Below are 24,959 nucleotides of genomic sequence, written 5' to 3'. Positions count from 1 at the left end.
AAAAAAACCCTTCATATTCACCTTCCATGACCTCCCTTAGGCCCCCTGGAAGGGTTCGACACTCTCCTGTTGACATCATGCACCCAGGATCACTGCTGAGGCCTCTGATTGGACTGTCAGCGGTCACATGGGCACACTGAGCGTCATGACATCATCGAGAAGGCAGAGACAGAGCACCGCAAGGAGGATCCAAAGAGGTAAAGTAAGACGAGTATGAATGGTTTTTTTTTGTTTTTTATTTGTACAGCTCCCCTGAGCCTCCCTCTGTTATATTCTGCAGTCTGAAGAGACTCCAAAGTATAATAATGTCACTTTAACTGTGTCATAACCTCAGATGTGTTTGTCTTAGAGCTAGAAATTGGATAGATAGGTCCTAGGAGCCCTGAGAGTGTTATACACTATGTTTTATAGATACAGTCCTATGAAAAAGTTTGGGCACCCCTATTAATCTTAATCATTTTTTGTTCTAAATATTTTGGTGTTTGCAACAGCCATTTCAGTTTGATATATCTAATAACTGATGGACACAGTAATATTTCAGGATTGAAATGAGGTTTATTGTACTAACAGAAAATGTGCAATATGCATTAAACCAAAATTTGACCAGTGCAAAAGTATGGGCACCTTTATCATTTTATTGATTTGAATTCCCCTAACTACTTTTTACTGACTTACTGAAGCACAAAATTGGATTTGTAACCTCAGTGAGCTTTGAACTTCATAGCCAGATGTATCCAATCATAAGAAAAGGTATTTAAGGTGGCCAATTGCAAGTTGATCTCCTATTTGAATCTCCTCTGAAGAGTGGCATCATGGGCTACTCAAAACAACTCTCAAATGATCTGAAAACAAAGATTGTTCAACATAGTTGTTCAGGGGAAGGATACAAAAAGTTGTCTCAGAGATTTAACCTGTCAGTTTCCATTGTGAGGAACATAGTAAGGAAATGGAAGACCACAGGGACAGTTCTTGTTAAGCCCAGAAGTGGCAGGCCAAGAAAAATATCAGAAAGGCAGAGAAGAAGAATGGTGAGAACAGTCAAGGACAATCCACAGACCACCTCCAAAGAGCTGCAGCATCATCTTGCTGCAGATGGTGTCACTGTGCATCGGTCAACTATACAGCGCACTTTGCACAAATAGAAGCTGTATGGGAGAGTGATGAGAAAGAAGCCGTTTCTGCACGTACGCCACAAATAGAGTTGCCTGAGGTATGAAAAAGCACATTTGGACAAGGCAGCTTCATTTTGGAAACAAAAATTGAGTTGTTTGGTTATAAAAAAAAAGGCGTTATGCATGGCGTCCAAAAAGAAACAGCATTCCAAGAAAAACACATGCTACCCACTGTAAAATTTGGTGGAGGTTCCATCATGCTTTGGGGCTGTGTGGCCAATGCCGGCATCGGGAATCTTGTTAAAGTTGAGAGTCGCATGGATTCCACTCAGTATCAGCAGATTCTTGAGAATAATGTTCAAGAAGCAGTGACGAAGTTGAAGTTACGCCGGGGATGGATATTTCAGCAAGACAATGATCCAAAACACCGCTCCAAATCCTCAGGCATTCATGCAGAGGAACAATTACAATGTTCTGGAATGGCCATCCCAGTCCCCAGACCTGAATATCATTGAACATCTGTGGGATGATTTGAAGCGGGCTGTCCATGCTCGGCGACCATCTAACTTAACTGAACTTGAATTGTTTGTCCAAAATACCTTTATCCAGGATCCAGGAACTGATTAAAAGCTACAGGAAGCGACTAGAGGCTGTTATCTTTGCAAAAGGAGGATCTACTAAATATTAATGTCACTTTTCTGTTGAGGTGCCCATACTTTTGCACCGGTCAAATTTTGGTTTAATGCATATTGCACATTTTCTGTTAGTACAATAAACCTCATTTCAATCCTGAAATATTACTGTGTCCATCAGTTATTAGATATATCAAACTGAAATGGCTGCTGCAAACACCAAAATATTTAGAACTAAAAATGATTAAGATTAATAGGGATGCCCAAACTTTTTCATAGGACTGTAGGTTCCTAGGAGCCCTGACAGTGTTCTACACTATGTTTTATAGATAGGTTCCTAGGAGCCCTGACAGTGTTCTACACTATGTATTATAGATAAGTTCCTAGGAGCCCTGACAGTATTCTACACTATGTGGTCTTCTCATGGCTGGATAGCTGATGCCACCAGTTCTGTTCCAGTTACTAAACCTCAGGTCCTTCACTGTCCAAGACCACCTGGGCACCTGGGAATCTATATTGCTCTTGATCACTTTCTGTGCCCTAAGTCTACATGGAAGTTGACGCTCACACCTTTCCTGCGCAGAGCACTAGGAACAGAGACAGATAATCTTCTTCCCACCGGACCTGGTAATAGGGCCCCTACCTAACTTGCACCATTTAGAACAGCAGGAGGACCCTTAAGTCCTCCCTCAGAGTCCAGATAGTGACTGCTAAGCCTGCACCACCCCATAGTTTCACCCCTGATGGTCACTCGAATGTCACAGTGAGCTCTCTAGAGTGGGAGTCAGTAGCTGCGGCAGCTTTCTGCATTGGCGTTCTGGCCAAGGGTCACCCATAATGCCCATATGAACCAATCGGGTATAGGAATCCTATGATGACAAACCCTTTAATGTACGGACAGAATTGGATACTAATGATCTGGCGGCCATAAAGAGAGACACAAACACGATGGTTATAGTGAGAGCTTTAATGGTACAAAATGAGTACAGCTACAATTTAGGCATTTCCCTGGAAACTCTGTAAAACGTTGACTTCAGTATTCGCCTCCTCACATTGTATAGACAGCGCCTGATGTTTACGTAAAACAGAGGCGGCCATTTTGTCAGAGGAGCCAGTGATGTCACTGAAGCACCCGGTCAGAGTGGACATGAAGCCATCTCATTCATATTAGTGTGGCCTCCAACATGGCGGCCTCCACGAGGCGTAAGCATCAGGTGCGCGGATTTAACATCAACATTTATCAATCTAATAGATGAAAATAGAAAACCAGATACCAAACTCCAATGTCCCGTTCACCCCTGATTATGGGGTATGGGGGGGGTTAGTAAACACGGCACTCCAAGGCTCTGCGGACCGCAGGGCCCAAACCATCACGGCAGCCATTTTGTCCTGTAAACTTGTGTACATTTGTCCTATGTTAACATAACATGTGGGTAGGTATAAATATAACACTGGATTATGGAGCCGGGCACTGAGCGGGCACCTGGTCACATCAATGACAATGAAGTGGGCTAAGTCTGAATTTACAGATTTTTTTGGACAAGGAATCTTCATGTAATCCACAGAAATACTGGGATTTATGTATTATTCTAGGCCTGGAAGATTCCAGTGGGGCAGGGACTGTATGATCTGTATGATGCCCTAATGCTAAACTATAGCCTCCCACAGTGCTCATTGGAGGAAACCACTTCCTGTATAAGCCCCACCCCCAGTGAACTTCCTCTGCACTTCCTGTATAAGCCCCACCCCCCCAGTGAACTTCCTCTACCGATCAGAAGAGCTGCGGGAGGGCGCTCACCTCTTCTTGACCCCAATTGATCAAAAAGTGCCAATTTAATCCCTTAATGACCAGATCTTAAAGAGGTCCACCATGGAGGGCTTCAACACTTCTCAGGGTTTTGTTGGTGACCATCCATGGGTTTCCAATCAGGTTCCAACTGCGATGGAGTCTCCAACGAAGATGTGAACCCAGCCTGATATATTATCCTCTGTGTCATTATGGCAAAGGCTGTTACACCAACACTTGACGTAATCCTTGGGGTCCTTTCTAGGTCCCCATAACTGACTTGCCAGAAGCCACCCAGTCCCTAACGGCACAGCCCGGGAAACCCACTTCAATCAAAGGGTTATAAAGCCAGGATCAGAGGTGAGATAGCCAAGCACCTGGTCCAGGGGGGCATGGGACACCCAGGCAGGGTCATGGAATGACTGCTACAAAAGGTCCATTGGTGGCCATTATCGACTACTTGTATAATTGTTCCTCTGGTTTTTCTTAGTTAGGACATCATACAGACACGTCAGTCTAAAGGGAACATATCACTGTGATTAAGATGAGTGTACCCATGTGGGGCAGACCCTTGGAGTGGACTAAATGTTCCTGTCCAGTGGATTCTCAGCACAACCAAGACATGTGGGCATCAAGAGATCTAATAGGCTCCTCTATGAAAACTTGCAGCTCTTCTCCTACATGTGCTACATTGGCCGCGAGTCTTCACTTGCATATATCACTGTATCTGTATATTATAGGCAGGACCTTGGTAACTGGTAGCATTAAACAATCCATGACATCGCTTGCATCGAAGAGTCCCTTGACTAATGCTAGCCAGCAGTATAATGTAATAGGATTACTCCACCCTACGTGACTTCACAAGGCCCCGAGTACTCTCCATGTCACAAGCCAGACCCCTTGGCGGTCCTCATCTCCTCTTATCCTTCATACAGTCCGTGATCGCTGTCCACGTTGGCTTGTGATCATGTATTAGACAACCACATGACGTTGGGGCCACAGATCTGATCCGCGGGGATGGATAGCCAAGCATTAAAGGCTCCTCAAAAACTTCTACGCAAAACAAATTCACATTTTTTTTATGTTAAAAGACAAAAACATAGCGAGAAAAAAACATAAAAATAAAAAAAAACACCGGCCAGACATTATATGACTAGGACCTGACTATACCAATAGGGGGCAGAGCAGTGAATCTGCAGATGGTGGCGTTATTATTAGGGAAGGGGGGTGTTGAGTGTGATTAGTATCTCTATCTACGAATACTGCTATGGGTCAGTATATATATATATATATATATATACCCCGGAGGGCAATGTGTGTCAGTCTCCAGGGAGAGCAGTGTATCTATGAGACATGAGATGATCATCGGTACAGTTCACACTAGGATTTGCTTCTACGTATGGAAGATGCTTTCTCTGTGGATTGGCAGCTACTTATTTTTACTTCAACTTTTCCAAAAAAATCACACCATCTAAAAAAAAAATGTATGTTTCTTAGCAAGCCTCTAGTCCGTGCTTTTATTGTATGTGGCAGTCCTGAGTCGGGATCGGTAAAGGCAATTCCAAAAATTCCCGCCCCCTGTTCGTGGGGTAAAAATCATGCAATCCAAATAGAATTGTAGATAAGCCCCGTGGGCTCGATGGGGGGTTACATACGTGGCCACCTCTCGGTTGTTGAAGGTGGTTTGGGTGCTCTCACCAGAAGGCTACAGGTGATCAAGTTGAAGATCTGGGGGGGTTTTGTTGCTCGCAGCGGGACCCGTCGGAGACACGACCTGGTGGGCTTCACGTGGGTCGTCCACAAAGAGGAAATTTCTGGCGTGGGCCAAGCCGTGGGCCAAGCCGTGACCATGACTGGCTTCAGTCAGACACTTCTTCTCTCCGGGGCTCTCAAGTGAAGGAGCAAAGAGATGAGATTGTTGAGTTGGGGGTCTTCACATTAAGAGATCGGTGCTCCGAACCTCCCCGAGGTTGCTAGAAAGGGCTCCCAAGGTTTTGTAAGATGGGTGACGAGAAGAGGGTGCTTTGAGTCATGCTTAACATGGTGCAAAGTTCAAATGCACAAATGTGACAGGAACACACCTTCACGGGGTCAAGGGATCGATTCCAGATCATGCTCCATCAATAAGAACTGGCGGAGGGGAGGGTCAATCTTTTCCCAATATAAATGCTGCAAAGATAAAAAAAAAATTACAAAAAAAATCATAAAAAACCCAGTAAAATCTGCTAATCTTATATTATATAACTTTTCAGACAACGTAGTCGCATTTCATAGAACAGTGATTCTATGAAATAATACACTTGAGTTATAAATGTGGCTGCTTTCTGCCTGAAAAACCTCTCTGAAGTTCCTACCACTAGGTGTCTCCCTTCTAGCCAACTTACAGTTGACCCTTTGTTACCTGGGAAGTACGTCCCTAGATACCAGACATAGGAAAGACGGATCATAGTTGCTATTCCCTCTAACCCAGAGGGGAGGGGCTGATTCTCCTCACAGCACAAAGAACTGAAGATTCTGCAAGTCTCTCAGTTTACAATGTAAAAAGTCTTCCGTGTACTTGTATCTACGTCTGGCTGCTTGGGTGATTACAGATGGGATATTATCCACAGACAACATGCAGCTTTCCTCACCATCCACATGAATTGTATTTCAAGTGTTAGGTGCTCATCTGTATGAATTTGGCTTGTTCAGTGTTCCTGGATCTCCTATATTATGGTCACTTGGGCCTTTTTCTGCTATGTGTTTGCTATTGTACAGTTACTCATGGCAGAATGACATATAAAGAAACCAGTAGTAGTCGTAATGGATATGGGATGGGGCAGACTGCTTATGATCTGAGAGACAAATATAAAATGTGTTTCAGCCATAATGTGATACGACACCATGAATGAAGATGTATGCAGCCAAAGAACAGACTACCCAGCAAGACCCTGCACATATTTCAACTTGTCATGAAAGGTACAATTTAAAGGAAAACTCCATTTTCAAAGCATAAACAAAACAAAAAAAAACAGCTGAGTATCACAGTCATGTGACCTATCCTTTGAGCTCCCACAATGCACTGCTGTCTGGTACAAGCTAATCAGAAGGATTCTGAAATTAGTTTTCTGCCTGAATGGTGAATAATAAAAAAAAAAAATTAAAATAAAAAATTCTACATTTACATAGATTTAACCTATGGGATGTAACGAAGGAACAGAAGTTTTTACGGATGCCATCACTATCCGGGGGCTATGAAAAACAAATAGTTGCATGAGTTGCATCGTACTCATCTCTGGTGCTCCCGGCGCCTGCGCAGACCTGCAGTGAGAGCGGAGAGGTACATCCTGGATTTACAGCGCATGGACCCAATATCCCGCGCATGCGCACTGAAGTCCAATTTTACTGAAGAACTGAGCCGGGAGTACGGGCTATGAGGTATAAAGGTTTTTTATATTGGGCGCACAAATGAGGTTAAAAGAGGACAATTTAGAAACCAAACACTCACCCCATACGGTGGTTTAGCGTCCCATATTAACCCTTTAAAACAGATCTGGAAAATCATATGGTCAGTGCCATCGAGCTACCACTAGGTGGCCTCAAAGTGCCTTCGAAAGCGAGATGTTAGGCCTTATTCACACACAGTGACACACCGCTCACAAACTTTTTGCAAAACTGTGTTTTGATGAAATGTTAAACCGTAATCGGAAAACATCGCTTCCTCATTGTGTATGGCTTCAGGAAAGGTACTGGGGCTCCCTGAGGAGATGCTTCTTAGTAAGGAGTCTAGAGGGAAATGGGCCGGAGGTGATATCATGCACAGCGGCAGATATGACGTCTTCTATAGCTTACCACAGCCCTGCTCTGTAAAAGAGGGACCATCCGAGCGCTAGTACTAGTCAGATATAAAGGAGGGACCATCCGAGCACTAGTACTAGTCAGATATAAAGGAGGGACCATCCGAGCACTAGTACTAGTCAGATATAAAGGAGGGACCATCCGAGCGCTAGTACTAGTCAGATATAAAGGAGGGACCATCCGAGCGCTAGTACTAGTCAGATATAAAGGAGGGACCATCCGAGCGCTAGTACTAGTCAGATATAAAGGAGGGACCATCCGAGCGCTAGTACTAGTCAGATATAAAGGAGGGACCATCCGAGCGCTAGTACTAGTCAGATATAAAGGAGGGACCATCCGAGCGCTAGTACTAGTCAGATATAAAGGAGGGACCATCTGAGCGCTAGTACTAGTCAGATATAAAGGAGGGACCATCTGAGCGCTAGTACTAGTCAGATATAAAGGAGGGACCATCTGAGCGCTAGTACTAGTCAGATATAAAGGAGGGACCATCCGAGCGCTAGTACTAGTCAGATATAAAGGAGGGACCATCCGAGCGCTAGTACTAGTCAGATATAAAGGAGGGACCATCCGAGCGCTAGTACTAGTCAGATATAAAGGAGGGACCATCCGAGTGCTAGTACTAGTCAGATCCACCAATAAGGCAACCTAAGGACTAGTACTAGTCAGATCTCCCAGTAAAACCTTCTGAGGACTAGTACTAGCCAGACCATCTGATATATGAGACAAGACTAGCCAATGTCTTCTTCCTTCCACCTATACCACTACGGACCGGTGTTGGTTGGTGCACACGCTGGTAACCTGGTGCATGCAGTAGTCAGCGACAAATAATAATAAAGTTAATTATAAATCCATTCCAGTACCGGCCATCAGACTTACCCCAGCCCCAGAGCCAGAACATGGGAGATGAAAAGAGAAGGGATGAAAACTTTCAGGAATTCTGCGGAGAAGATGCCTCCTTTCTTCATGGCCCCCGTCTTCCTCATACTCAGAGACACCGACCTCTTGGGGTGTCGGAAATGGAATTCCCTGGTGACGATAAAACACATTGATGGCCGCTATAATACTGGTGTTACTGAAGGGAATATGTAACATATCATATGTAACGCATATAACACATAGTAATTTGTCAGTGTGGGTTCCCCTATAGTCTAACTAGACAGGTCTATTAGATTGTACGGTGAGTGTCCAGCTCAGCTCCGGGTAGACAAACATTTTCGGGAGCCATACTGCCCCCCAATAGCACTTCTAGGGGTGTTGGACCCCGCAGATCTAATATTAGATCTCACATTAGAGCAAGGCTAAGGTTCTCCCACTAGATATATACATTGGGTATATAGAAGGGCCTACCTATATGTGACCAAGCAGTGACATACATGGCCCTTGGGTTTTAACATTACAAATTCCATATAGATGTTTTTGCTTACACTACCCATACATGATCAGGACCACACATGTCGCAGTGACTTACTTTGGGGGGATGTTTTCGGGTCTACTGGACCAGTCGGATACCCAGTCTGCGCTCTTCTTTAACACTTCTTCTTCTTTCTCTGCTTCTCCGTCTTCTTCTTCAGACTGAAAGAAAAGCACAGCTGTGGTCACGTATCGGACATAGACATGGTCGGCCTGGACTATGTATCCTGGCCTATAACTAGGGAAGTCACTCTGCAGAGCCCTGAGAGCAAATGAAGTCAGCCATGTTTCTCTTCTTACACTTTACTGTCCTGTCTGCAGCAGGAACCTCCCCCCCCCTTGTCCAGGAAGACTAGAAGACTGTCAAGCCCAACCCTCGAGTACAAGTACATCTTCAAATGAAAATGGGAGAAATCTACAGGGCATTAACCCTTGTAACGCCTGCAGGACACCTACAAGAATTTTTGAGACTGGCCACACAGTGAGGGCAAGACAATCTCCATACTTGTACCATGATTTTTTCATGTTTGGACTCCTTTAAGACGCTTACTCGCTATCTGGGACGATGACATCGAGCCTCATCACAGGCCAGTGACATCACATCCATTGGTCACATGGCCATGCTGTTGCTCTATCCTATTCAAATGAATGGAGCCAAGTTGTAATACCAAGCACAGCCACTATACAATGTGGGGCGCTGTGCTTGGTAAGTAGTAAAGAGGCCGCAGTAATCAATATCATAATCCCAGACTATCCCTTTAATTTTGTTCACCTTTGTCTGTCCATGCACCACAACTACGTGTGATCCATGCCGGACTCGATGAAACAGGACCAATGGCGAGACATGGCGATAAAGCGATTATACGGTAATTTGTTTTTAATTAGGTTTACATAGGTAATACCTATAGGCATCAGATAACCGAAGTGGTTACTGATATAGGATGATACTGCTATGGATGTCGCCTATCTCCATGACCGTTTGATAAATGTTGACCCCATAGGGTTCACTCAACGTACCGCACTTTTCCCAAAAACTTGGAAAACTGTATGCCGTATGGATATAAGACATGACAACCCTGTATGTCGTCCAATACATGGAGCGTGCAGTGAGGCCCGGGGGTGAGAAAGGGCTACCGAGCAGGTTCTTCGGCTCCATAAAGACACTCCAGCACCCGCACTTACGTATTCAGGAAATATTTGGATGCGCCCATTTAATTGCCGATTTCCAGCATTGTTGCGATGACTGTGCTTTGTTTTATGAGCTAGACGAGGGTTTCAACGTGAGGAGATGTGGAAATCTATCACCGAGAGCGTCCGCCCTCCTACGCTCATAAACTCAGCTATATGAGATCCTGATGACATCATCACGTGCGCTCATCAGCCACAACAATAAAACCAGCGACATGTGACAGGAATGACATTGATTACATGGCGACAATGGCACCCGTGGTGGGATATAGGAGGGGGTCAATGAGGAGTCAGTTCTTGATGTTGAGGTAAATGTAGGGATCTGAGAGACTATGGGTAGACGACGGAGTCAGAGCATCGCCAATATGGCAGGCCTTGTGGGGTGCTCATGGTATACAACAGGAAGGGCAACCAGTGAGATGGTATCAGGGGCATGGGTTCACATGAGGAACAAGACACAGACGTCATGGTCGTGACTTTACTTCAAAATCGATCAATCTGTGGGACGGGTTAGAAACACAAGTCCGGTCCATAGAGGCCGCACCTCACAATTCATAGGACCTAAAGAAGGATCTACTGCCAACGTTTTGGTGCCAAATATCACAGGACACCATTAGAGGTGAGGAGAACTCGCTCAATTTGGTGGCACGAGGGAGGCTCACACCGTATTAATCGTAATGTTATGGCTGATCGTTGGATATTAGGCAAATTGTCAAAATTTTCATCCCCATTTCTGACAGGAAAGTTTTCAACATGGCCACCATAGCATAGGAGGGGGTCACCTAAATGAACAAACATCCCCAGTTGTACATCTGTGTAGGAGTGGCGATGGCGGCCATGTTGTCTATCACATCAGTCTCCATAGAGATGGCTAAAGAAAAATTCTCATTGTCCTGACTGGAGAGGACGGATTGAGGATTTCTATTATTATTTCGTATGGAGGGTAAGAGGGGTTTAGGCAACACCCGACCTACATAGACCTTGTATGTGACGTCTGCTGCAGTACGACCGGTATGTCAGCAGATTCGGAAATTCAGGTTATACAACTATGGCGATACGCGATCAGCAAATCTGTGGTAATGAGAAAGTTCTAATTATAACCATGGGGATATATTTAGAAAGTAAAATCTCAGCTATTAATGACTTAAAGGGGGTGTCCAGGATCGGAAGGTAATCGGTACCGATGAAACCCATCCACAGGATTCGGCATCGGCATCAGATCGGTTGGGGTCTGACACAATGGGACCCCATCATCTGCTTCGGCCTACTCCTATTCAAGACCAGCTCAGATCCACTAAGGTGAATAATACTAATCTGCAATACCACACAAAATCTGTGGACAGGTGTGGCGCTGTGTTTACGGATGGAGCAGCCATGATTTTGGCTAATTTTGGACAACCCCTTTAAGAACTACACAAGTCGTTGGGCAATTTCACAGCCGCAGGTCACATGACTCTGGAGAATCGTCACCTATATATGTACACCTACTGATCCCATAGTCACTGACGCCAGTTTTGGCCTTCATGATCCAGAGATTTGTTTCATTTTGCTATACCTGCCATCTCTGAGTCATACATTGTCTATTTTCCTGCCAAAATTGCCCTATGGCCCTATTTGGGGGTGCAAATAATGTATTGTGGGGTAATAGAAAATGAGCATTTTTGCAGGACCAGATCAAACAGGGGATCAGTGACTCCCCCATTCTGGAAACAGCGCCAGTCTTTTGCATAGGCGGTGTCTGGTACTGCAGTTTGGCCTCATTCATGTCACTTAAAGCATCAGAAGTGATGTTGATATGGTATAAGTTACGCGTGATACCCATCAGGGCACTCGCATAACAGTCACGTGGGTGGTACGTCACGGGGTCACAAGTTGCACAAGACATGGCAGAATCCTGACCCGTACACAATCCTTCCTCCTCCAGACGGACCCTAACTAACCTACCAGTACGGTATACATTTAGCAAGATCCCATACGGGTTTACATTTCTATATAAACAGCCCCCATCCCTGGCAGTGAAGTACAGCAAGTGCAGGCGAGAACCTCGGACGCCCCCCCAGGACTGCGTGTTCCCATATGCCGGGTGCTGACAGTGACAAGCCGGCGTGTGAAGTCCTAGAAATAGACGCGGCTTCTCAGCGACATCTGTTCAGAGACGTACGAGATGTTTGTGTCTTATAGGACCATTACCTGGAAGCTGTCTTTACTGGTGTGCATCTCCACATCGAAGGTGATCTGCCCTTCTTCAGGCGAGGGGCTGCGGGAGACAAGACATATAGGAAGTTATTACGGAGGGGGAACGAAGAGAGATAAGAGGAGAGGGAGAGGAGGCAGGGGGGGCAGAGAGGGATGACACGTTTCTGGTGTACAAGGCACGAAAAGTCGCCATGTTTTGCACTTTTCAAGTCCTGTGCGCCAGAAATTTGGCATAAATGCACCCAGATAGGGTTTTTTTTTATGCTGCCCTCACCACACCACCGTTCAGGAAAGAGATTTATGATTTACGCCACTTTATTGACATACAGCAACAGTCTGGCGTAGATATCAGTGCAAACAAATGGCCTGGTGATGGGTACGCCCAATCTGAGAGGAGTCACGTGCCTTGTAGGAAAGGAGGGGCGTCGAAAACGCCCTATAGAGTTAGATAAAGTGTACTGAACCCCTTCAGCTGACAGCTACTCCCCTGACTCTTCCATATACAAGCATGCCCAGCTCGGCCAAGTGGTGCATTTATAGAGAAAGCTGCCAATCTCCTCGGACAGCTGAAACCCAATGACCTGATCTTGATCTCCTCCGGCACCTGCACTCCCATACACATTAGACTATGGCCCATCAAATATGTATTAGTCCAAATCTAGCCATCTCTGTGCCGAACGTAGCTGAGCGCTATACTTGTCAGCTATACTTTAAACCCCATCCTGTACCATAGCTTCTGGCTAAATCAGCTGATCGGTGCAGGTTCTGAGTGTTGGACGCCTACCGATCACATCGGTATATAAAGAAAAAATTAAAAAAAAAAAACGCCACAAGTTTAAGGGGTTATACAGTACTATCATATTGAGCTCCACTGCTACTTCTCAAGCCAGTGACATCCCGTCCAATGGTCACATGGCCATGCTACAGCTCAGTTCCATTCAAATGAACAGGGCTGAGTTGCAATACCAAGAATAACCACTGTACAATGTATGGCGCTGTGCTGGGTAAGTAGTGAAGAGGCCACAGAAATCAATATTTTGAGCCGGGACACCCCTCTAATGTCCTTATATATACATCACCGATCAATATCCACCAAAGTCCATCAAAAAAATACCCGCATACACCTGCCCCAGGCCCGCGATCTCAACATGGAAGGTGTATAATACCATTGAATACAGGTAAATTACAGACCCAATCTGCCCATGTGATCCCTGAGCTGAAATCTTGGAGACCTCAGTGGTATGGGGTGATGTGGACCATTTATACACACCATATGGCGGTATGTACACCTGCCGCTTACACTAAAATCTATCTGTATAACACGATATGAGACTGACAATATGGTCGCCCTTGCGTACGCCGTCATAGAGCCGGGGCCCCCAAAGTCTTCGCTGAGGGATCTCATGGCAGATAATATATATCACCTCTGCCCTCTGTCACATTGAGGGCTATGTGATGAACAGAGGCATCGCACATGGCGATCATGTGATGGGTAGGTGCCCCTGGCAGGGCATAGCTCACGGGTATTAACAGACCCAGATCAGCTTTGTCAGCGACTAATGACACCATAGGGGCTTATTTTCCCTCTGGTGGCTCCTATGGATGCCCCAGTTACAGTGGAAATTGAAAATAGATCAAAAAGTTAACGTTCCCTGAGGTCTAGGCTGTCCTTGTATATCTCTCTCTTGCTCTGAACATATATATATATATATATATATATATATATATATATAATATGGGAATATATGCGTCACACACGATAAAATAAAAATTATAATAATGTGTGAATATATATTTTTTATTTTATATATATTTAATATTGTCCTTAGCATAAGCCATCAATATTACATTTGCCGGCGTCCGACACTTGGGGCCCCCACAGATCTGCTGTCCCGCTATAGCGCCGCTCCTGTTTTGTTTACGAGCCACGCTGCGCACTCGTCGTACAAGAAGCGCTGCAGTACCGTCACCCGCCACAACAGTTTGTACTGAGCCTGAGTAGCATGTCCCCTGGAATGTAAACATTACTCTGGACAGCAGGTCTGCGGGGGTCCCGGGTGTCAGAGGGATCTAATATAGTAGATTAGGTGATCGTTGCGCCGTTGGGTACCAGTGACCTTACAGGGAATGGGGGATGCGTCTACTAAATGGAAGACCTGGGATAGACGAGTATCATTTCTTCTCGTGGCCCCCCAGTTAGTTTTCCAATTATCTCCGGAGACCCCTTTAAGTCAGTAAACAGCAGAAAAAATCCAGAAAGTCCAATAAGTAAAAAAGTTTGGACCATTCAACCACCAAGCGGGGAAATTCGCCAAGGAGCGTCTGGTCTCTAAGGAGTCCCCTGTAAAGGTGGAGGGGCAGGTGGGTGCGGACCACTTACCTGTCACACTGTGAGCTACTCCGGGAACTGCTCTGTCCGGACTCGTGCTGTGCGTCCAGGAGGATCTTCTCCATGTCGCCATTGTGGATGGAGGAGGATGAGGGGACATGCTCCAGGCCTCCATTCCTGTTGCTGTCTATGTTGTTCCCGTTGCCGTTCATTTGCAGTTCCACCCAGGAACCTGTGAGGAGATACGGACTGTCGTGGTCAGCCAGGATGGAAGGAGCGTCTGTACAGTCTTATCACGGGGAGCAGGCAGCGGCCGGGGCTATAGATAAACCTTGTGAGCGACTGCGCCCGGATTATGTGACATCCGAGCCCAGCAACAAACTCAGAGCGGTGACACGTCTAGAACATGCCCGGCCTCACGTGTATGAGCGACACACAATGGAATGACAAGCAGAAGCAAGACGGTAATGAGCGGACAGACGCCGCCGCCAAGCTGCCTTTATACTTCCCAGCCCATGACGTGAGGCGCCGAATATGTGACATTTAACCCTTGCTGGAACCACCTGACAAACACGTCTCTGCTGTGTCATGGGATTACTATGCACAAAATGCACAAGTACAGAACATCAACCGAGCAGCAAAGAGATTGTCCTACTTGGTAAACACCCAGCTTTCCTAAACACCTGAATGGCACCAGTTATGCCATGATACACATCCCAACTACTACGTCACACAGGGTGCCACACAGAAATCTAGGAAAGCTGGGTGGCAACCATTAGAAGCTTGTCTATAGGACTCCGAAAACATCAGAAATAAGAAACGCACATTGCAAAATTTTACGAAATAATAATGGACGCCAACAATACGTGACACGAGTTTCAGGCGTGTTAGTGTATGTTCATACAATGTATGTTCTTCTGCCTCAAAATTCTCTCCAAATACCGGAAAGCGGATTTTGTCGCCTCATCGCAGAAACCACAGCGCAAGGCGTTACGTTTTATTAGCCTCATGGTATATGAGGGACCCCCGGATGAGAACAGATCCTTACAGAACAATCTGAAAAAATTTGTAAGGCTCCGTTCCCACGGAGTAACGCGCCGCTTACTCTGACACGTAAACACGTGTCAGAGTAAGCGCTGTAAAACAGAATCCCATTAACTTCAATGGGTCCCGTCTTACGCGCGCTACACATTGAAATCAATGGGAGGCTTTTTAACCCCCCCCTGTGGGAGTTTCGGTTGTAGCCGGGTTTCTCTCCCACGAGTACGGTCAGAAATCCGAATAAATCTGCGGTTTATGCGGCAGATTCATCACAGTTTTCATGCTATATGTTTAGGGTATGTATACATCCATATATACGGTCATATACGCTGACGCTGCAAGCCAAAATACACAGTAGAATTTTTCGGTGCAATTTTTGTGCGCAATGGCTGCGGGGAAAAATAGGCACCGTGGGTCAATTTGTGCTGCGAAACGTATCTGCAGTGTGTGGATGAGTGTCGGTTGCTGCTACAAAGTCGCGAGCGGACAATCTGCAGTATATCCATCTCTGGTGGACATACCCTAAGGGCTAGAGCCGCACTGCGACTTTGGCCGCGACCCCCGTGTGCCAAAGATCGCCATATCAAACATATATCAAACATAAACAAACAAACAGACAACATATCGCACCAATGTAATTGAACGGAGTCACACTGCAATCCAGACGGTGCGACTAGATGACATCATCGCAGCTCCTCGAAGTTAAGAAATTGCCGGATGATCTTTGGTCACAGCGGTTAAAGTCCTAGAGGGGTGAAGTCTGTTGTGAAAGTGGTCGCCATTTTTGCAACAATCACATCAAAAAACTGCATTTTTTTTTTGCTGTGGATATTTGCTGGATTCACATCTCAGAGACCGATCGGCAGAGGAAAATTCGGAGTTTCAAAATGGCGTACACTAAATAGACCCCATTATAGTCAATGGAGTCCACAGGGAACCGATGTGTAACCGATGTTTTAGTGGTCCCCGACGGACCCCAACACGGAGAGGCGGCACTAGTGTGGGCCACATCCTCATCTGATGGTCCTACTAACCACCACACCGTATCATCAGGACCACTAGTCCCATCAGCAAGAGGACAATGGATCACAGTGGGGTAACCATACACCCTGTTAAAAATGGCTGTGCACACGGTGTTACTATGTCAGGTATGTACAGTACACCCGATGACTTATTCACATGCGGCTGCCAGGAGTAAGATACAGTATGTACACCGCAGCAGCCGTGAGGGCCTGGACTAGTAAATATCTGTTACGTCACAAACCAAGATGTCCGCCCTCATAGCTACACCGAGGGCACTATAGTAAGGCCCTGCTCACATCTGTATAGTGGATTCCTCCATGAATAGGACGCCGTTCCGGATTTATAGACCCCATTGACTTATAATAGAGTGCGTGGCTTGACAGGAAAAAACAGCGTAACGATTTCAATGTGGATGTAAACAGGGCCCAATACCGCCAACTATACAAAAGGCAAAATAATCTATGCAATATTTTTCATTAAAAAAAGCTATTAACACCAACAAAAACGCCAAAAGTGCAGAAAAACACCATGCGCGAATCCAGCCTGAGCTGCGTTGCTCATAGCAAGCAAGCAAAACCGTGAAAGCTGCCTAGTGACGGGCGACAAGGCCTGTTTTTCTGAAAGGATTTCACTACTAATATGGGAGCCTATAGGTTTACTGTAGACAGGGCACTTTATGGGGCAGTATGTCACCCATATAGTAAAACTAGTGACAATCGCACGGTATGGTTAAAGGGGATGTGCAGGACTTCAAAAACATGGCCGCTTTAGTCACCTCAGGGAGAGACCTCACGTCTGTTAGTCACATGGCAATCTCGTTTAAAGGGGTTGTTCTGTTATGGACACTGATCCCCTTTCTGAAGGCCCAATCGGTGGATCCCCCAACGATGAGGAAGACGGGAGACCGAAAGACCCCATTAGACCTCCTGGTGAACGGAGCACCAAGGCGCTTGTGTGACTGACGCTCCATTCACTTCTATGGTGCTGCGGCCGGTCCTGGTGTTTACCGTCCAGTCAACTCCATAGAAGAGAACGGAGCGCCGTTCATCAAGAGGTCTAATGGAGATTTTCGGTCTCCCATTCTCCTGATCACTAAGGGAAGAGACACCTATCCTAGTGTCCATAAGGGCACAACCACCTCAAAATGAATGGGACTGAGCTGCCGGACGGCCATGTGACCAACGAACAAGGTGTCACTTCTTGACAAGAAAAAAGCAGCCATGTTTTTGAAGTCCTGCACAGCCCCTTTAAGACTCTATTCATACAACCATTCCAGTACTTTTGAGTTGGAATCTCACACGGCATCCATTTTTTCACGTACCCACAGGGGGGAGATTTATTATACCTTCTCCCATTCTTATTATTCGCCACTATCCTAAAACGCTGAATGCCAGACTTACCATCATTGACGCCATTTATGCCAGGTATGAGTTGGCGCAGATTTCAGTAAAGACACCCGGCACTGTAGAGGGTGCACCCAATCTATGAGGAGACAGGGACCTCATCATGAGTGCGGTGCACCCTCTGCTGATACCAGAGACCTAAACTGCATAAAAATGCGATGACCTTAGGAAACCTGCAAACCCCATAGACTATAATGGGATCTGTGTGATTTCCGTATGAAGAGAAAACTCCTGTTTGCAGCGCTTTTTGGGAACGGAATCCCTGGACGCAGATGTGAACCAGGCCTAAGCCTAATACAGGCAAATGGTGTACGGTTTTTTTTGTTATATGAGAGCCTATGGATACTATATGCAGCTATAGAGTTCCATATAGAGCAGGGGTAGGGAACGTACGGCTCTCCAGCTGTTGCAAAACTACAACTCCCAGCATGCATACTTGCTCTGCTGTTCTTGGAACTCCCATGGAAGTGAATGGAGCATGATGGGAGTTGTAGTTTCACAGCAGCTGGAGAGCCGAAGGTTCCCTACCCCTGATATAGAGTGTCAGGTTGTATATGTTTAAGACCTTGGCATACACATGCCGCACAAAGGTGCTGGGTGAACCTGACAACCATATGCTAATCCGACCACCATCAAATAGCTTTACCCATAAATAATCTGTATAATCCTATTCTTTAATGAAACATTTCACACATTGAATGCCCCCGATGTGGTGCAGTCGTCCTCCACCTTGGCCCCCCGGGGTCTCTCCTCTCCAGTTCCTCCACCACAGCCATTTCCACATAATCTCTCCTGCTTTCCCTGTAAATCTCTGTCCTGAAATACTCCCAGACTGCTAGGAGGGGGCGAGCGCGGCCTGCGGAGACCTCGGGGTGTGGGCAGAGCGGCACACAGCTCCTACGATGTGCAGTTCTGCACGCACGCTGCCATCTCCGCCACATGCAGCCCAGTAATCCTCTTCCCAGAGTCAGACGCTATTTATACGCCGCCATCGCTCGCACACAGACGCAGGTTAATGGTTGTCAGACACAATGGAGAGAGATGACTGACAGAGACGACGCTGACCTGCGGGATGAACATCAAAGGCGGCGTCAGAGCATGTCTGGCGCGTGTTCTACCTGGCTGCATACACAGTCATGTACCGCCATATACATCGCATATTATAGGATCCCTGCAGACCCTAATATTTGTACAGACTCTATAGGGCAAGAGAAAGACTTGACAAATGCATTTGTAGGGTGCAAAATGAGACACAATGACCTAAGGTTTCACTTTAGTACTACCCTATAGAAATCACTCGTAAGATGCCACGATTATGGGGTACGGTATGTTTTACAACATAAGGCTACAATACCTAAATACGTCCAGGGTAGGTATAGGGAGGAGACGCCATGTCAGGTACATTTACAGGGGTTATCCCATGAACAAAACTAAAAGGGGCAAGTTAGCCCCCAGCCGACCGCTCAGGCCCCCACTTATCAGGAGAATGGGGGATTTTTGTCCCGCACTCTGAATGGAGTGGTGGTCAGGCGGCACGTATACCCTTCCATTGGCTTCAGTGAACTACAAGGCTCAGCCATCTCCAGTGCGCATGGCGGATAAAAACTCCCCTATTATTCTGATAGGGTCTGAGCAGTGGGACCCTAACCAAATTATACCCTGCCTTCTGGATAGGGAGAGGAGTCGGGAAGACCCCTTTAACCCCATAAGTGTCTGACCACTGTGGACCTCACTAATGGAGCTCCCAATGATCATGAGAATGGGGGTCCCAAGATGGGAAGACTAATAACGCTCCATATCTCTATGGTGTTCCCTAAGTAGGGGGTAGGGGCTGCAGCCACAATGAAACAGGGCGACTAAGGACCCTCGTGGGTCCCCCACTTTAACAACGGATGGGCTCTATAGTCTGTAAACTGGTCCGGTCTATTGTATGTATACAGTGTACACAATCCTCACATAGGTATTATTCTATCCTCAGGGTTTGTTACAATGTATCAGCGCAGGTGGGAGCTGTCAGCATGGAGTCCAGGCCTCTGATGGTTTCCCCCAGAAGGCGTCAGCCCTGCACAGCAGGTTTACAAGACCCCAGGCATTGGTCTAGTGAGACTTGAAAGGTTTAGTAGACGTCACATCTTCTTCTACACGGACATGACCCCTCCAGATCTCAGCCCTGTCATGGCAGATGCTGACGCCAAAGCCTTTTCTGACGTTCCTGGACTACACATTGCTCCCCCAAGGAATGTAAAACATGGCCGCATCTGAGGAGACTTCACACTTGGCTTCAACGTCTTGCTATGGGCTAAGGCTGGTGTTGTCAGACCGAAAGGAGGTGACAATATAACATGGGGAACAGGTGACAAGGCCTAAAGAACTACACACCCCATAATGTAAAGGTAAGTACCTCTACACCCCCTGCCCAAAAGACAGCATAGGAATCATGTACGGCCAACAAGGGGACTATAGAAATAGGAATTCTGGGGGATCTCCTCCTGTTCCTCCTCCTGGAAATATATGAATAAACTGACAGCTGGGTGTTATCATTTGATGGTGTGGCCGATCAGCACTGCCAGTGCCAACCTGTGTATGGGTGCACCCTGCTGAGAAGGGGAACAGTAATTCAACCATTTCCAGGAGGAGTAACAGAGTGACAGAGCACAATGCTCCATAGTTGTTATTTTATAGGGAGTAGTATTTTCCAGGAGTCATTTGATGCCGGGTAAAGAACCATTGCTGTATATTGATCAATGGATTGCAGAACGAAATCAGCTACAGATACATATGGGAGTGGGATAGATATTGTGATAGATAGATAGATAGATAGATAGATAGATAGATAGATAGATAGGAGACAGATAGATAGATAGATAGATATTATGATAGATAGATAGAAGATACATAGATATTATGATAGATAGATAGATAGATAGATAGGAGATAGATAGATATTATGATAGATAGATAGATAGATAGATAGATAGATAGATAGATAGATAGGAGATAGATAGATAGATAGATAGATAGATAGATAGATAGATAGATAGATATTATGATAGATAGATAGATAGATAGATAGATAGATAGATAGATAGATAGATAGATAGGAGATAGATAGATATTATGATAGATAGATAAATAGGAGATAGATATTATGATTGATAGATAGATAGATAGATAGATAGATAGATAGATAGGAGATAGATAGATATTATGATTGATAGATAGATAGACAGATAGATAGGAGATAGACAGATAGATATTATTATTGATAGATAGATAGACAGATAGATAGATAGATAGATATGTGATTGATTGAAAGATATTATGATAGATAGATAGATAATAGAGATGAGCGAGTACTGTTGGGATCAGCCGATCCGAACAGCACGCACGCATTGAAATGAATGGATGTAGCCGGCACACGGGGGGTTAAGTGGAAGTACCAGGTGCTTCCATTCATTTCAATGCGTGCGTGCTGTTCGGATCGGCTGATCCCAACAGTACTCGCTCATCTCTAATAGATGATAGATGTGATATAGACAGACAGATAGATAGATAGCTAGATAGATAGATATGAGATAGACAGATATGAGATAGATAGATAGATAGATAGATAGATAGATAGATAGATAGATAGATAGATAGATAGATAGACATGAGACCTCACAGGGGTCTATATGTGGTGTTTGCTACCTCCAATAACAGAAGTCACCGTCTATTTCAGTAAAATCCTGGATAGTTTTTTCTGTATTTGTGTAAATAGATATTTCTATAGATATACTCAAAAGACAAATGCAGTGAGCAGTGGATTTATTCTGCAGGTGACATGTTTCCATGCAATAAGATATCTGGGACCTTCCTTACACAGGCGCTGTATATGTTGGACAGGCTGCTCCTCCCGGCACATGACACACAGGGTTACATAATAGGACGGCACATTCATTACATATTATCCTCCATGATGGTGATGTCTGACCAGTCACATCACCACCAGGAATGGGGAATGTACCGGAAGGATTACTCCTCGCCACTTCTATCTTTGGCTCGAAAACAAAGTCAAAAACTGCATTTGGGCTTCAAGCCTAGAGCTGCAATCACATGTGTGGCTTCTGGTGCAGTTATTTAGTCAAAAAAGTAAATACAAATGAAAATAGAAAAGTATAAGACTGTATTCACATAGTTACATAGTAGATGAGGTTGGATGAAGACATGAGTCCATCAAGTCCAACCTATAACCCTACAATCCCTACAGTGCTGATCCAGGGGAAGGCAAAACCCCCCCATGAGGCTCCGGACAATTGCCCTATTTCAGGGGAAAACATTCCTTCCCGACTCCGAATCTGGCAGTCAGTATAAAACCCTGGCTCAACAACACATGGTATATGTCACATATGTGCCAGGAACACCTGCGGGCACACATTACACACACACCGTAGATCCCCTATATACAGAATACACTGGCACAGCCCCACAGAGGTCACGTCACGGAATACAGTGATGTCACTGCAAGGAGTGCTGATGTCATTATATATGGTGATGTCACTGCACACAGAGATGTCACAGAACTGAATAGGGTGATGTCACATCATAGAAGATGGTGATGTCACAGAATATAGTTATGTTACTGCAATGAATATAGTGATGTCACATGACAGAATATGGTGATGTCATAGAACATGGTGATGTCACTGACTATAGTTGTGTTACTGCACTAAATATGGTGATGTGATGTCATAGAAGATGGTGATGTCACAGAACACAGTGATGTCATTGACTATACTTGTGTTATTGCACTGAATACAGTGATGTGACGTCATAGAATACAGTGATGTGACGTCATAGTATACAGTGATGTCACAGTGTACACTAGATTACTTCCAGCACTTATACCTGGCTGTCATGGCCCGCTAGGGGCAGTATTGTCACACTTGCAGGGTCACATATCTCGCATAGTTGTCATACACTCTATAGATCACACAGTCACATGACCGTGGAACTACAAGCCCCAGCAATACCAGCTCAGACATGACAATAACAATACTGTGTACATCCTCCCACAGCCCCGCCCACTCATACCCGCCCCTGGATACCGATTGGCCAAAATTGAACCTACAGACGTGAAACCCCGCCCACAATCCCTTGTGCTGGTCCCTGATTGGCCCATTTTAATGTTTGTCTCGTTGCCTTGTCCCCCGACTGTATCGCCCAAAGAGGCCGAGCGGGGCAGGTTGTCGGTATCCGCCTCACAGCCCCGGGGTGTGACCCGACAACCGGATACCGGGCAGCCCGGAGCCCACTCACCGTGCAGCGCGGGATCTTCCCCGTTGTTGTTGTCGGACATGACGGCGACTGCTTCAGTCTGTTCGGGAGAAGGCGCCGCACTGCGTAGCCACACCCCGTGTGACGTCACCCCGCATCATCACCTGAGGGCGGGGACAGCGGGTCACATGACTGTCAGAGCAGACAATTAACTCATTGTTGGCTAGGAGGTTACGTGGCAACCCCGGGGGCTGTCGGCTCTATTCACACCTTGCGATTTTTTTCCTCAACTATTCAGATTGTTATACAAGAGAATGCGTTTTATAAAACCGCAACACACGTTTTGGGACACAATGCGTTTACAATTTGTTGAAGAATTGCTGCAGATTGTTTTTAGTAGGACTGGACATAGTGACAGAGATAAGTCTGGGGTCTGATACATATTAGGGGTCCGGTCTGGGGTCTGATACATATTAGGGGTGCGGTCTGGGGTCTGATACATATTAGGGGTCCGGTCTGGGCTCTGATACATATTAGGGGTCCGGTCTGGGGTCTGATACATATTAGGGGTCCGCTCTGGGGTCTGATACATATTAGGGGTCCGGTCTGGGGTCTGATACATATTAGGGGTGCGGTCTGGGGTCTGATACACATTAGGGGTGCGGTCTGGGGTCTGATACATATTAGGGGTCCGGTCTGGGCTCTGATACATATTAGGGGTCCGGTCTGGGGTCTGATACATATTAGGGGTGCGGTCTGGGGTCTGATACACATTAGGGGTGCGGTCTGGGGTCTGATACATATTAGGGGTGCGGTCTGGGGTCTGATACATATTAGGGGTCTGCTCTGGGGTCTGATACATATTAGGGGTCCGGTCTGGGGTCTGATACATATTAGGGGTGCGGTCTGGGGTCTGATACATATTAGGGGTCCGGTCTGGGGTCTGATACACATTAGGGGTGCGGTCTGGGCTCTGATACATATTAGGGGTCCGCTTTGGGGTCTGATACATATTAGGGGTCCGCTCTGGGGTCTGATACATATTAGGGGTCCGGTCTGGGGTCTGATACATATTAGGGGTCCGGTCTGGGGTCTTATACATATTAGGGGTCCGCTCTGGGGTCTGATACATATTAGGGGTCCGCTCTGGGGTCTGATACATATTAGGGGTCCGGTCTGGGCTCTGATACATATTAGGGGAGCGGTCTGGGGTCTGATACATATTAGGGGTCTGGTCTGGGGTCTGATACATATTAGGGGTCCGGTCTGGGGTCTGATACATATTAGGGGTGCGGTCTGGGGTCTTATACATATTAGGGGACCGGTCTGGGGTCTGATACATATTAGGGGTCCGGTCTGGGGTCTGATACATATTAGGGGTCCGGTCTGGGGTCTGATACATATTAGGGGTCCGGTCTGGGGTCTGATACATATTAGGGGTGCGGTCTGGGGTCTGATACATATTAGGGGTCCGGTCTGGGGTCTGATACATATTAGGGGAGCGGTCTGCAGTCTGATACATATTAGGGGTGCGGTCTGGGGTCTTATACATATTAGGGGTCCGGTCTGGGGTCTGATACATATTAGGGGTCCGGTCTGGGGTCTGATACATATTAGGGGTCCGGTCTGGGGTCTGATACATATTAGGGGAGCGGTCTGGGCTCTGATACATATTAGGGGTCCGGTCTGGGGTCTGATACATATTAGGGGTCCGGTCTGGGGTCTGATACATATTAGGGGTGC

The 24,959-nt window shown here is 46.1% G+C and overlaps 1 protein-coding gene across 1 annotated transcript; it reads right to left on the bottom strand.

The window, feature by feature from the left end:
- Positions 1-2,696: 2,696 nt before the first annotated feature.
- BNIP3L (BCL2 interacting protein 3 like) lies at positions 2,697-23,374 on the bottom strand. Its single transcript, XM_075272728.1, has 6 exons — positions 23,259-23,374; positions 14,545-14,725; positions 12,159-12,225; positions 8,839-8,942; positions 8,247-8,396; positions 2,697-5,699 (listed from the first exon to the last, which is right to left on the bottom strand). Exons 1-6 carry the CDS (start codon positions 23,296-23,298, stop codon positions 5,651-5,653), a joined length of 591 nt encoding a protein of 196 aa, XP_075128829.1. The 5' UTR covers positions 23,299-23,374; the 3' UTR covers positions 2,697-5,650.
- Positions 23,375-24,959: the final 1,585 nt, after the last annotated feature.

This window comes from Leptodactylus fuscus, chromosome 5 (genome assembly GCF_031893055.1).
Source record: "Leptodactylus fuscus isolate aLepFus1 chromosome 5, aLepFus1.hap2, whole genome shotgun sequence".
Lineage (NCBI taxonomy): Eukaryota > Metazoa > Chordata > Amphibia > Anura > Leptodactylidae > Leptodactylus > Leptodactylus fuscus.
Note: the sequence above shows the minus strand (reverse complement) of the source record. Positions and strands in the feature narration are given on the sequence as shown.